Source organism: Thalassophryne amazonica, chromosome 2, assembly GCF_902500255.1.
Source record: "Thalassophryne amazonica chromosome 2, fThaAma1.1, whole genome shotgun sequence".
NCBI classification, from domain to species: domain Eukaryota; kingdom Metazoa; phylum Chordata; class Actinopteri; order Batrachoidiformes; family Batrachoididae; genus Thalassophryne; species Thalassophryne amazonica.
The window spans coordinates 114,454,704-114,468,717 of record NC_047104.1 but is presented as its reverse complement, the minus strand read 5'-3'; the positions used below and the strand labels follow the sequence as shown (position 1 = coordinate 114,468,717).

The window sequence follows — 14,014 nt, the reverse complement described above, 5'->3', positions numbered from 1 at the left end:
AAATTAAACATGTTTAATTTTTTTTTTGCGTCCCGTGCTCGACGCAGAAATTAAGTGGTTTCAGCACAGGTCAGAGCAACAGGACGGTACTCAACGTGACTGGAAGTCACACACTCACAACACAATGTTACCCGACGCCAGTTTATGATTCCCACTGTGTTCCATTGTTCCTGAAGTATAAATCATGCAGGATTGTTTTTATACCATGTCCACAATGCAGTAAAACTACACGCTCAAAAAAGAGCACAGAAAAAAAAAAATATTGATTGCAGCAGCAGCTCCTTGCTCTTAAATTCTCTTATTATAATTATATATATATATATATATATATTATAAAATTTATTGTGGACAGTCTAAGGTACACCTGTGCACTAATCAGCATCTTGATATGGCACACCTGTGAGGTGGGATGGATTATCTCAGCAAAGGAGAAGTGCTCACTATCAGAGATTTAGACTGGTTTGTGAACAATATTTGAGGGAAATGGTGATATTGTGTATGTGGAAAAAGTTTTAGATCTTTGAGTTCATCTCATACAAAATGGGAGCAAAACCAAAAGTGTTGCGTTTCTATTTTTTGTTGAGTGTACGTTACCCTGTAACGTGATAAGTAAGGGTGATACATGGTCCAAACTATTCCTTTTTAAAACCGTGTTAACTAGTAATTTGCATCACTTTTTACCAAAATTGGAGTAGCTTTAACTTTTGACCCCTGTACAAACCGACACTGACCTTTGTCACCATTCTTGCTGTTTTTATCCCATAACTCCATAGAATTCAGTCACAGATAGTCCAAACTATACCGTTTTGGAATCTTAATAATGTGGAATATTTTTCAATATTATTGGAGCATCTTTTAATTTTGACCTCTGTGTAATTCTTCAATTGACCCCTACCTGACCACCGATTGAAAATTCAAGTGGCCAATCGGTTTTTCAAAAGAGGATTGTCTGAGGAGTATCTCTGCCGCATTTGATGCTTTTATCACCATTTGCGGGATTCCCCTCTAAATATTCTCTTATCCGCTGCACTATCTGAAATGGTCAGCTTTTTGGCTTTGGATGATGTCATCCAGATAAAATCATTTTCCAGCATGTCTTATGTGATTACTTTTACAGACAAGTGAGACAAGGTCGTGATTTGTATTTATTTGTGACTAAGCAAGAGAAGCCCAAGCACACACATGGACTGAAGGAGTGCAACAGTGAGAAGTATTTGTGTGTCTGAGTGGCTTTTGTCCAGGCGCTCTTGCAGGCTTATTGCATCATCGTCCCCTCCCCTTCAACAGCAGCGTCAGGGAGAGGAAGAGATTGTCTGTCTGAATTCAGTTTGTGGGCTGAACATTCTGAAAGTAGCTGTGCTGTGACTAAAATAAGGATGTAATGATTTCAGTACCAGTGGGGGAGGCGCAATAGTCAACATGTTTCAATGCCATAGCATTTGAAAGAAATTCTGACTATTTTATTCACTTTTTCTAACAACAAAATTATGTACACAACATACAGCAGTATAAATAATACAGTATATATCATATTTACAGTAAAATTGAAAATGATAATTAGTAGCTCTGCAAATTTTGGCAGTGAAATGGTGGATATTATGGCAGAAATTGTATAATTTGAAGTAACTTCTAACCAAGAAAAAATCCACAACACAGGATTTTAAGCCTGAATAAATTTTATACCAAGTCTCTAAATGGCTTTTAGTGGCCTTTAGGCTCTTTTTAAAATTGCTATTGTCTAAATCTCAAAGATTTAAATACATTAATTATTATTTCCCTGTAAAATATAAAGAAATTGAATTGATGGCAAATAATGTTGGAACTTAAAGAAGTTTGAATTTTAGTTCAAAGTCTTCATTAATCCAACAGCACTTCAATCTTTCCAAGTGTAAGCATGAAGTGCCCCAGTCTGGTTATGCACCTGATTACAGGTCACATGTAGGGATGGGTATTGGTTATCGATATCGATCCCATTCCTTATCGATTCCCTTATCAATACTTCTTGTGAATTTCCTGTGTACTAAAAGTAGGCTTTACAGGTTTTCTATGTCAACAACATTTTATTGAGTCTTAAAGTAAATAAAAATGAAATTGGTCACTGGATCCTTGATCTCTGGACTTAAGTAGAAATAAACAAAATCTGTAGTTTTGTCAAAAGCATTTCCTTTCAGACATGAATGGCATAAATGTCACTCCATACCTCTGAGCTGAACTCAGCCAGCTATGCTGCACGTCAGCATCAGTCTAATTCATAAAGAACGCAGGATGTCTCATTTTGAGAGGGGAAAAAAGTTTTGGTCGATTGTAGTTTGTTTGCATTACGCTTAAAGAGTAGTCATTTGATTTAAAGAGACAATTCGCTTTGAAGTTATTAATTCCTACTGGACTCTAACTTGACTCGGCAGAGAGCAGCGCAGCATTTGGAGCTGTGTGAACGGAGGACGATTCTAGTTTCTTGCCCACAACAAGAAAAGAGTCCCAGTTTGTGATTTTAATCCGCACATAAGCAACTCACGATTGACATTTTTAAATGGCTTTGAGAGGGGTTAAGAAACGGACAAGCTGTTTCTGAAAAGCAGCGAAGCAATGAAGCAGTGGGTCGGATCACTTCACGATTGCTTCAAGAACTGCTGAAGCGGTTGATTACAGACCCACTGCAGGGTCTGCAATCAGTGAAGAGAAATGATCGTATTCCCGACAAATAGCGCTGCGCTGCGATGGAAATATTTACAGATAGAGCCCGGGCATTGGCTAGACTTTGTTTGGAGCCAGTCTAGAATGGAGAAGTAAGACGACTCCTTCCCTCCACTAGTCTGAGAGTTCACCTTGGGTAAGTGATTGTACTCTCTTGCCGTTCTACTTAGGGTTATAAGTTCAGACATCGGCAGCAGGGTGTCTGCTGGTGCAAGCGGCAAATGAGCTTACCGGCCAATGGCATGAACACCCATGGCATGCGGAGGAGTCTCAACAAGCTGAGGTCAACGGATGGCATCAACTAGCAAGTGAGCTGCTACTGTGGTGCATCTTCTTTGTCAGCAATGCTCGTTGCACTCTTGTGTACCGCATTGTACTAGGTGCTGTGGACCAGAGAGGCAGTCGAGTGCAGGCACAACACCAACTGGCTTTGGAATCATGCAAGGCGTTTTGTTCTGTTTTCTTCTCAAAGTAATCCAGGAAATCTTGCGCTGTAAAAGGAGAGTGAAATACAGGTGGGTGTACATGTGTAAGTGTTGCCACCATGTCAAACAAGAACTTTGAGTTATGCTTGTTTTTGTTGATCAAATCAGAGTAATAGGTCCGCTTTGTAGCCAGTAGTGCATGCTTATAGTCTAAGATAGCATCACGCCACGCAAGGTGGAATACTTCTCATTTTGAGCTATGCCATTTCCGTTCCAGACCTCTAGCCTTATGCTTGAGGTCACGCAAGTTATCATTGAACCAAGGTGACTGCGTTTTGGGGGGCATGGTGGCGCAATCATGTCAAGTGTAGTTTTGAGCACTGAGTTTAAACTATTCACAAGATTGTCTACTGATTGAGCATTTGTCAAACCTGAAGCTAAGATATCAGGCTAGCTTCGAGTTCAGTCGTAGTTGAGGAGTTCATGCGTCGCTGCAGTGATAAATAAGGTTGTTGTTCCACTAAACATGTCAGCGAAACTGTAAACCTAATAAGTGAGTGATCAGAGACCACTGATGTAAGAGGCATGATGTTAATATTCATGAGAGCAATACCACGTGCGAGAACCAAATCCAGGGTATTTCCACTAATGTGCATCAAGTAGTGGATGCATTTCTGAAATCTTAATGCATCCACAATTTCCATAAATGATTTGCAGAGGGGAACAGAAGGCTTATTTATATGAATGTTAAAGTCAACAATAATCAGAATGTTGTCTGCACTAGTTGACAAGTTAGAGATGAACACACTATGTCTAATTCATGTCCAAAGTCTTTCAGGGGAGATGACTGGACTTGTGTTGTTTGAATAATATTGGTCAGTTACATATATTAACAGACCTGCTTTTGACCACTTAATTCAGGCATCACAAAAGATGTAGTACCACTGATATAATCAAGGCAATCAACTAGGAAACTACTGTGGCGTGGTGTGGGGGTCTTTTATTTTTTTATTTTTTTGCAGTTGCTCGCCTTTCCATTTACTTTAAATATACCCCCTGTCATCTTTGAGATGCAATTTGTATGTTCTGAATGTTCTATAGAAGAGTCACCACTTCTTTTTTTGTGCACACTGTTATTTAACCTCACCTTTGTTTGTAGAATAGATAAGTCTCATAGCTGAGCAAAGTCTTTTTTCAGTATTTTCACTTTCACTTTGGTTCTGAAAGGATCGTACTGGCCATTTTACCATGTGATGTCAATATTAGGGATGAGATGATTATACATTTTGATGGAACAATTATTGTCTAAGAAATAATCATGATTACATGATTACATCATCCCTGGTTCTCAAGACCAGGCACCTAAGTGGCTCTACTCTACTCTACTCTTTCTACTCCCCTATTTTACTCTTCCTTTTTAGATATTTAGATACACCTTTGTATACTGGCATAATTCCACCTTAGACTTGGAATATAATATATAAGATATACCTTACTGAATTTTCATGATTATTATGCAGTAATTAACTTTACCAAAAAAGCACCAGAAATCACAGGAACATTGCAGGGTTTCTTATGTTTATTTATTGAATGTAAACAAGAAATAAGATATTTTGTTATTGAAAAAGACAATGCAAGGCTTTCTTTGATTCCAAGGGATAAAAACTGAAGTCTCATTATCAGTTAATATTTTTCCTAATCTCATTTTAACTTGACTTAATCATGTCTGTTTGTGTGTAATGCTAGTTTAAAGTTGGCGGTGCTTGTGGAGAGAAATTAGATGATCTTAGATGATGATGATCTCACTGTGATCACTGTGTTAACAGTGATCAGATTTTTTTTTCAGTGCTAGAAGTCTACATACAAGCTGCATGTTACGATAGTATTATCCTACAACTGGTATATATGGAGAAAAGAGTGGAAGTCCACTGAAAGAGAGGGAGGCTGCGGCTACACTGGGTAAATTACAAGCCCACAGCATGTAGCCCAACCTAATGTTATCTCCCAGAGAAGCTAGCCTTTGTCACACAGCCAAACATGTGCTGCCCTGAAAGCCCAACTCTCACTGTTAAGTTACACCATTGAGTGACATGTTTATATTAACATTCCCTAACAGCTCAAAATGGCATTAAGTAACATGTCATTAGCATAATTTATGTCTGTCATTGATAATTATCTTCATTTGAGTGTATACAGCCGGGTGGTTCTCCCTCAGGTGATTTATTTATTTTATTTATTTTTTATTTATTTATTTTCTTCATGTTTGTAGTGTTTGCCGCCTTCACATCAACTTTTTTTCCGGCAGGTTTTGCAAATTGGATTCCCAACATCTTCAGTGACACCACTGTCATTCTGTGAATAACCAAGAAACTGCCTCACTGGTGATTTGACTCACCTCCAAAATTTAATGGACTCTTCCGTGGCTTAATATGTATCTGTGGTGAAAATTTGGTGAGAATCCATGAAGCAATTTTGACATAATCCTTCAAAGCCGATATAAAGTGAATCTTGATCCTGAACATGGATTCGGATCACTTCCAAAATTTAATGCTTTCTTCCATGGCCTAATGTGTATCTGTGGTGAAAATTTTGTCAAAATCCGTGCAATAGTTTTGATGTAATCCTGCTAACAGTAACCCTTCAAAGCCTATGTAAAGTGAAACTTGGTCCAGAATCCGGAGCCAGATCACCTCCAAAATTTAATGCGTTCTTCCATGGCCTAATATCTATCTGTGGTGAAAATTTCGTCAAAATCTGTGCAGTAGTTTTGACAAAATCCTGCTGACAGACAGACAAATAAATAAACGCAATGATTTTATTATGTCCTTGGTGGACGTAATAAAAGACAAATACAGTAGTTAACAAATGAACCCTCGAGTTCCTTCAGATTTCAGTCATTATCAGGATATTCTTCAAACTGGCAGCATTATTAAATTATACAGTGTGATAGATATGAACCAGTCCTGTACACAACAAGAATTCCTCTTTAAATTGCTTACAATATGAGGTATGGCTGCACCTAAGTTTTCTTTTTTAATTGATTTAATCTGTCAACTATATTTCACTTAACCTATTTTTTTTTATAACTCTGGTAATGACCAATTAGCCCAAATTCAATTTTCAAAACTTGTCCTTTATATTTCAATACTGGGAGTCTGATGTCTGCTAAAATTCCTTCTTTAAAGTAAATACATTGCCATTCTCCTCTTAGTATAGGGAGAAAAGTAGGAAGTTAGTCTGAATTTGAGAGCAGTCTTTAACTGCATTCCCAAAGCACCCAAGGAAGTGAATACACAGCTTCCTGCTTCTTAAATCCCTCTGCGTCACATTGCAGTTGTAAAAGGCATGTACAGCTGAGACAGTGTGAGCATGTCCTATGGTTCTTCATATTCTGTTGTGTTCTGTGTGCATATGCGACAGTGGCTATTAGGGGTGGGCGATATAAGCGGTTTAACCACCTCACGGTATAATTTTGGCTGACGGTAGAGATTTTTAGACTCAGCTCACCAACCGTGATAATGCCTGTTGACATCATCATAGCGTCCTCAGTGACTCTGAACGACTAGAAAAGCCTGCAGTCAGTGCTTTGGTCACAGGCTCCATCTCCACCTCGGTAGATTAAAGATTCTCATTGTAACAGTGTAAAATTCTAAACTGTTTTAACTCTCTGGAGTCGTCTGACTGAATTCAGTCATATAAAAGTCACATGACCGAGTTAAGCAGTTCTCCCATTAAATTCACCAGACTTGGTCTATTTCAATGCGTTTTAAAAATGTGTGTGCTTCAAGCGTTATACAAGACTTTAAATTATGTTAATAGGCCTACTATAACCTGAATTATGATTAATCATTTCCACAATGCACAATGTTTTTTTTTTTTGTGAATTTTATGGTCCTATTTAATGCGTGTATTTGCAGGAAGCCGCAATAAACAGATTGAGAGAGAGAGAGAGAGAGAGAGAGTTAGTTAGTTAGTTAGTTAGTTAGTTCTGCTTTGTCATTGGTGGAACCCCATGACATGAGCCAATCAGGATCATCAAGCCACTACCAAAAGCAGACAAACTAACACTGCCTCCTGCTGGACAGAAGCGGGTATAGCAAAATGAGATCATTCCAATGTTTTGATACAATTCAGAGAATCAGGTGCTCACAATTAATTCCATTTGTTTTTGTTTGTCCGGATTGGCTGATTACTCGGGTGATATGAAAAATATTACCTGTCCGCGTAAAGGGTGTATTGCTATTTATTCTTTAGTGTTTTATCCAATCATATTGGCATATCATTTATAGGTATATGATAATGTGATATATACTGTTTTTGTGAAGGGATTCAATTTATATCATGATGTGTGTTTTAAGTCATATTACCCAGCTCTAGTGGCTATACATCATATTTAATAATCTTGTAATTTGACAGAAGAAGGCCTGACATCTCTGTGCTGCATATTGTAATGGCAGTGCAGAGTCATTTGTGTTGGTGTTGGCCTAATCGGGGTGCCATAGTTTGAGTTTGACTACAATTAACACTTTTCTATAAAACTTGATTTCTACTTCTGTGATGTGGAGTTGCAGAGGAAGAGGTCACAAGAAGAGATGCATGATACAAGATTCTTCTTGATGTTTGATAGCCTACATATTATTTAAAACATTTTAAAACCGGTATATGCGTATAGATCTTAAATTTCAGTGAAGAACACAGTCTTTTTTGTACTAGAATTACCCCATTGCTCTAAATGTGATGGTCTGCTTGTTGCATATGCAAACATAACAAAAACATTTGATTCTAGTGTGATTAAGTGTGCACAGTAAATTTTGCTGAGTAAAATTTACTCTGCTGGGATAACATTTGGTCCCAGTCCAAAGAGATTTAAATATACTCTTTCACAGTGCTAAATCAACTCTGTCACAGTGTAAAATCAACTCTTATTGGAGTAGCAACACTTGATTTGTCAAGACAGTAGAGCTGATTTCACTCTAAAATAGTGTATTTTACTCTCTTGTACCCCTCTCCATGTTGTCTCCGTGATTCAGAATATGTGCAATGTGTGAGACAACTTGTGAGGGGTTGACACTTTTCGTTTTATATTACTGGAGAGTACCACCGCTTGCTTCTAGAAGTGACCAAGTGAGTCCAGCAGCATCCAGCCACCCGGCAATGCAGCTGGACCCCCACGAATAGGGCTTCATTGAGATTCCATATGAAAAACCTGCCACCTGTTTGTCTGTTTTGGTGTACCTGTTTGTTGTTGTCTTTTTTTTTTGTCTTTTTCCTACTTTCCACCAGTTGTACCACAGTGACATACTACACTAAGCATTCACTCATAAAAACAAGTTATAAATCTCACTGGAGTAGGTTATATTTATGTTTGAAGCATACCACTTCATCCAGCATGAAACAAAATTAATTTAATCGTATCATTTATTTAAATCACAAAGACCACTTAAAGGAGTATGAGCTAACGATTTAGGTAAAAAAAAATTTTTTTTTTAACCTAGGCACAAAACATGAGTAAATGGCTTATTTTCACCATTGAACAGATGATTGTTGGTGAGGTGGTGAAAAATTTGTTGGTGAAAAATTTGTCCATTAATTATTTATATTTTAGTAGCCAAGCGGCTTCTGGGTGCGTGCGTGTGTATGGCTTTGATCACGGACAAACTGGGGAGAGCTGACATTTGCTGATTGGTATGCTTATGTATTTTGGGTCAAGGATGAACGCTGTGAAAACAAAGTTGATAGAACTAATATTTTGGAGAAAATAGTGATATTAGATCACAACTGAACAATGGACGTTGTGCTGCAATGCACCATGGGAGTCTGGGGTTTTAAATGTTATTGTGGTTCATGCTAGTTTAACAGTGTTGTTAGTGTTCTTGATTTATTGTTTTTGTAGTTCAATTGGTTTAGTCAGTTTAGTTAAGTGCTGTGTTGCCGTTACCATGAGTGACAAGCGTAGTGCGTTTGTCTTCTGCCACCGTCTGTTTGTGTTCATCATCGACGGATGTGGCGGTCACGGGACTGGAGAGATTTGGAGTAAAAAGAATCTGGTTTATCATTTTTGTGTGTATATGAAATTAATTAAAAAACAAACATGAAATCACTTAAGTTAAAGGTCATGGAAATATGGTCTACAATGTAATTCTGTTATGCGAACCACAGACCAGTGCTCTGAAATGTGCACACTTGTTTTAGTGCTCAGTCTCTTAAAGATAATTTCCACAGCCCAATTTTCCATACTTTGCCACTGACCTCACGCTTGCTATATTATAAATAGCCTGTAAACCAGTCTACAATGATCAAACATCAGGTGTAGATGGCAGTACAGAACATCAAATAAAGGGTACACAGCAGTATATGGCATTTAAATGGAAGTTTAAACCAGGACTTTGAAAGTTCTATTATCCATGATTGTGATTTTTTTTTTTTTTTTTTAAACGGTTATTCTTGTTGGTTGTGTAAATTAATATTGAACTCAAACAAATCGATTCTGCCAAAATAGTAGTGTGACAGTTGTGTGTATGACAGTTGTGAAATCATTTTTATTCATTGTTTTTAAAGGTAAGACTCTTGGCTAAAGTGAAACTCTTTTTTTTTTTTCTTTTTTTTTTTTTGTAAAGTCTTCAAATGAACTAATTCATACCTTTATTACCTCTCAAGCAGAGTATTGTTACTCCTTGTGTGTGATTATAGAGCAGTCATTCCTTTGTTTTCCACAGCATGTCATCAAAAGCATTAACGCCCCTCAGTAATTAACTGAGCTGTAATTGCATAAAAAATTTTGATCGGCCAAAATGTCTATGTATACTATATAGTATACAAATAATGAATATTTATGAGTTCAGTGATATGAATATTTCATGAGGTGAAAGCTGGAACATACCATTCAACGAGGCGAAGCCAAGTTGCACACTGCACGTTGGCAGAGTGCAATGGTACCAAACGTCTGGAACCAAATTTGCACTCTAAATGCAATGCAACACAAATGGGACAAATAATCCATGTCAAGTGACATACAAAGCACCAATCAAATGACAAGGATCCACTCAGCCGTTATATAATACAGCATAGAGAACTTGGATTGTGTGTGTGTGACAAGAGTTGTAGATCAGGTGAAAGAAAGAGGATGAGACCCTTTACTGAGAAAAAGCTATCCATCCATTTTTTTTTTTTAAACTAACTCACTCTAATTTAGGGTCACAGTGGGACTGGAGCCTCTTCCAGCGGTCTTTGCGAGAGGCAGCACTTTATTGAACCAGTCATTTTAAATGTACTTTTCGGTTATGTAATGACCTAATTATTTCTTTCTCTGACCCTGCTTTTCCACTAGTGGTAAGAGCATTCCAAGAGTACACAGAACCAGAAGATGCCACACAGGCCTCTCCACAGAGACGAGCCCCAACAACATGTGATGATGAGGCTGTTGTGCTACCACTTGGGGACAACACACTCACACACAACCTGGGCATTCCAGTACTTGTAGTTTGTACCAAGGTAAGTCCAGCTACAGTCTGAGTCTCACGTGTGTTGAAGAGAACAACAAATGCTTTTTGCTCGTGTATGACGTTTTTATTATCTGTTAATGACATTTGCATGTACTAGGGGTCGACTAGATTTTTAAGGGCTGATACAGATTACTGGCATTTTACTGGCACTGATATTTGAGGCTGCTATTTGCTTACAGTAAAAAGTGTCAAAAAAGTGTCAAAATTTTGTATAACACACTCTTAAAACAGAACTTTCTTTAAATGTTTTGCAACATGTGTGTAATTGACAGCAAATTTCATATTTCTGTTATTTCATGTCATTTTATGTTATGCGTAGGTCATAAATAACAGTTAAAAACACATTAATATTTGATGGACATAGCATTTTCTCCCTTTAAAACTGTCTGTGTTAAATTGTCTGACGAAGCTCTGCCTCACTGGATTACAAACTACTGTGTCAGAGTGTAAATATAAATTTACACACAGTAGTTTAATCCAGTCAGGTGGAGTTTTTTTTTTTTTTTCTTCAACATTTTTGAGTGGGATTGCATTACTTTTTTTAATAGTATAATCCCTTTAATAATTGTCTTATCTGAACAAGAGCTAAACATGGACTAATTTCATTATAAACCTGCTCTTTAAAGAGTAAGACCTCGATGAAAAGTTTCTGGATCATAGTTTCTCCACACTTTCCTGTTTCACGAAAGCCCCTTTCACACCGGGCCCACTTCGAGTTGCTTCCCGTTGCGTCATGACGACACAGGAATGTCTGCATCAGGTATGCGTAGCAGGGGGCAGAGAGAAGGTGAGAACGCAGCCTGCAGGTTCTCTGCACAGAGAAGTCGGTGCGCACAGTTTGGCTGCACCCAGACTGTGCACTCTGAATTCTCTTCTAGTTTATATTTGTTCTTGTGTTGAGCTGCAGGTCTTTGCTCTGAGTTCTGTTATAGTTTATCTTTCCTCCTTTGACATTGAGATGCATGTGCACAAACACATCGTCCGTGAGCAAATGTGGAGATGTCTGGACTTTTTACTGGATGTGGACATGTCCTGTCTCTGGCAATCAGTCTGTGAGCAGGACTTTTATGGACTTTATTTAAACACATTTGTGAGAGAAGAGCGAGTAGCTGCAGCTGCTGCAATCAGTATTATTTTTTTTTTCTGTGCTCTTTTAGAGCATGTTTTACTGCATTGTGTACACTGTATAAGAACAATCCTGCATGATTTATATTTCGGGAACAATAGAACGCAGCAGGAATCATACATTAGCATTGGGTAACCTTGTATAATGAGGGTGTGGCTTCCAGTCACGTCGAGTACCGTCGCATTGCTCTGACTTGCGCTGAAACCACTTAATTTCTGTGTCTAGCACAGGATGCAAAAAAATTAAACATGCTTAATTTTTGGCGTCTGATTTGCTTCATCCTTTGCGCCCCTCACGCTGTTGTGGCGTTGAGCTGCATCATCTCAGCACTGGGTTCCTTCCACACGGCGTTGTCATGACGCAACTCGAAGCGGCCCCAGTGTGAAAGGGGCTTAAGTGAGGCTGAGAGCTGAAGATGATCGTTTAAGATTAAGTTGCTGCGCTGCATTGATGAGCCTGTAGAGCTAAAGTGTGTTGTTCACACAAATAATCTTGTCATCGTCTGTAAAGCCCTTTTCACACCGGGCCCACATCGAGTTGTCGTGCGGCGTCATGACGACGCCACGTGGATGCAACCTACTGCTGAGACGATGTAGCTCAACACCACAACACAGCAAAGGACAAAGCAAATGTGATGCAAAAAATTAAATGTTTTTAATTTTTTTTTTCTTTTTTTTTGCGTCGAGCACCAGGCGCAGAAAGGAAGTTGTTTCAATGCAAGTCCAGGCAACGCGACGATACTCAATGTGACTGGAGGCCACACCCTCACAATACAACATTACCCAACGCCGATTTATGATTGCTGCTTGTTCCATTGTTCCCGAGCTACAACCCTGGCAATAATTATGGAATCACCGGCCTCGGAGAATGTTTATTCAGTTGTTTAATTTTGTAGAAAAAAAGCAGATCACAGACATGACACAAAACTAAAGTCATTTCATATGGCAACTTTCTGGCTTTAAGAAACACTGTAAGAAATCAGGAAAAAAATTGTGGCAGTCAGTAATGGTTACTTTTTTAGACCAAGCAGAGGGAAAAAATATGGAATCACTCAATTCTGAGGAAAAAATTATGGAATCATGAAAAACAAAAGAACGCTCCAACACATCACTAGTATTTTGTTGCACCACCTCTGGCTTTTATAACAGCTTGCAGTCTCTGAGGCATGGACTTAATGAGTGACAAACAGTACTCTTCATCAATCTGGCTCCAACTTTCTCTGATTGCTGTTGCCAGATCAGCTTTGCAGGTTGGAGCCTTGTCATGGACCATTTTCTTCAACTTCCACCAAAGATTTTCAATTGGATTAAGATGTCCAAAATATCAAGGTAAACTTGTGCATTTATTGATGATGTAATGACAGCCATCTCCCCAGTGCCTTTACCTGACATGCAGCCCCATATCATCAATGACTGTGGAAATGTACATGTTCTCTTCAGGCAGTCATCTTTATAAATCTCATTGGAATGGCACCAAACAAAAGTTCCAGCATCATTACCTTGCCCAATGCAGATTCGAGATTCATCGCTGAATATGACTTTCATCCAGTCATCCACAGTCCACGATTGCTTTTCCTTAGCCCATGGTAACCTTGTTTTTTTCTGTTTAGGTGTTAATGATGGCTTTCGTTTAGCTTTTCTGTATGTAAATTCCATTTCCTTTAGGCGGTTTCTTACAGTTCGGTCACAGACGTTGACTACAGTTTCCTCCCATTCGTTCCTCATTTGTTTTGTTGTGCATTTACGATTTTTGAGACATATTGCTTTAAGTTTTCTGTCTTGATGCTTTGACGTCTTCCTTGGTCTACCAGTATGTTTGCCTTTAACAACCTTCCCACGTTGTTTGTATTTGGTCCAGAGTTTAGACACAGCTGACTGTGAACAACCAACATCTTTTGCAACATTGCATGATGATTTACCCTCTTTTAAGAGTTTGATAATCCTCTCCTTTGTTTCAGTTATCTCTCGTGTTGGAGCCATGAATCATGTCAGTCCACTTGGTGCAACAGCTCTCCAAGGTGTGATTACTCCTTTTTAGATGCAGACTAACGAGCAGATCTGATTTGATGCAGGTGTTAGTTTTGGGGATGAACATTTACAGGGTGATTCCATAATTTATTCCTCAGAATTGAGTGAGCCCATATTTTTTTTTACCTCTGCTTGGTCTAAAAAAGTAACCGTTACTGACTGCCACAATTATTTTTCCTGATTTCTTATAGTGTTTCTTAAAGCCAGAAAGTTGCCATTTGAAATGACTTTAGTTTTGTG

General features: G+C 38.4%; 1 protein-coding gene across 2 annotated transcripts in view; it reads left to right on the top strand.

Moving 5' to 3' along the window:
• The window catches only part of dync1li2 (dynein, cytoplasmic 1, light intermediate chain 2), an 83,905-nt gene that overhangs the window by 14,426 nt on the left and 55,465 nt on the right, over positions 1–14,014 (top strand). For both annotated transcript variants that reach the window (XM_034192341.1, XM_034192331.1), the window contains exon 5: positions 10,447–10,610. In XM_034192341.1, coding sequence (XP_034048232.1) covers positions 10,447–10,610 — 164 coding nt within the window. The remainder of the gene's footprint in view (positions 1–10,446; positions 10,611–14,014) is intronic.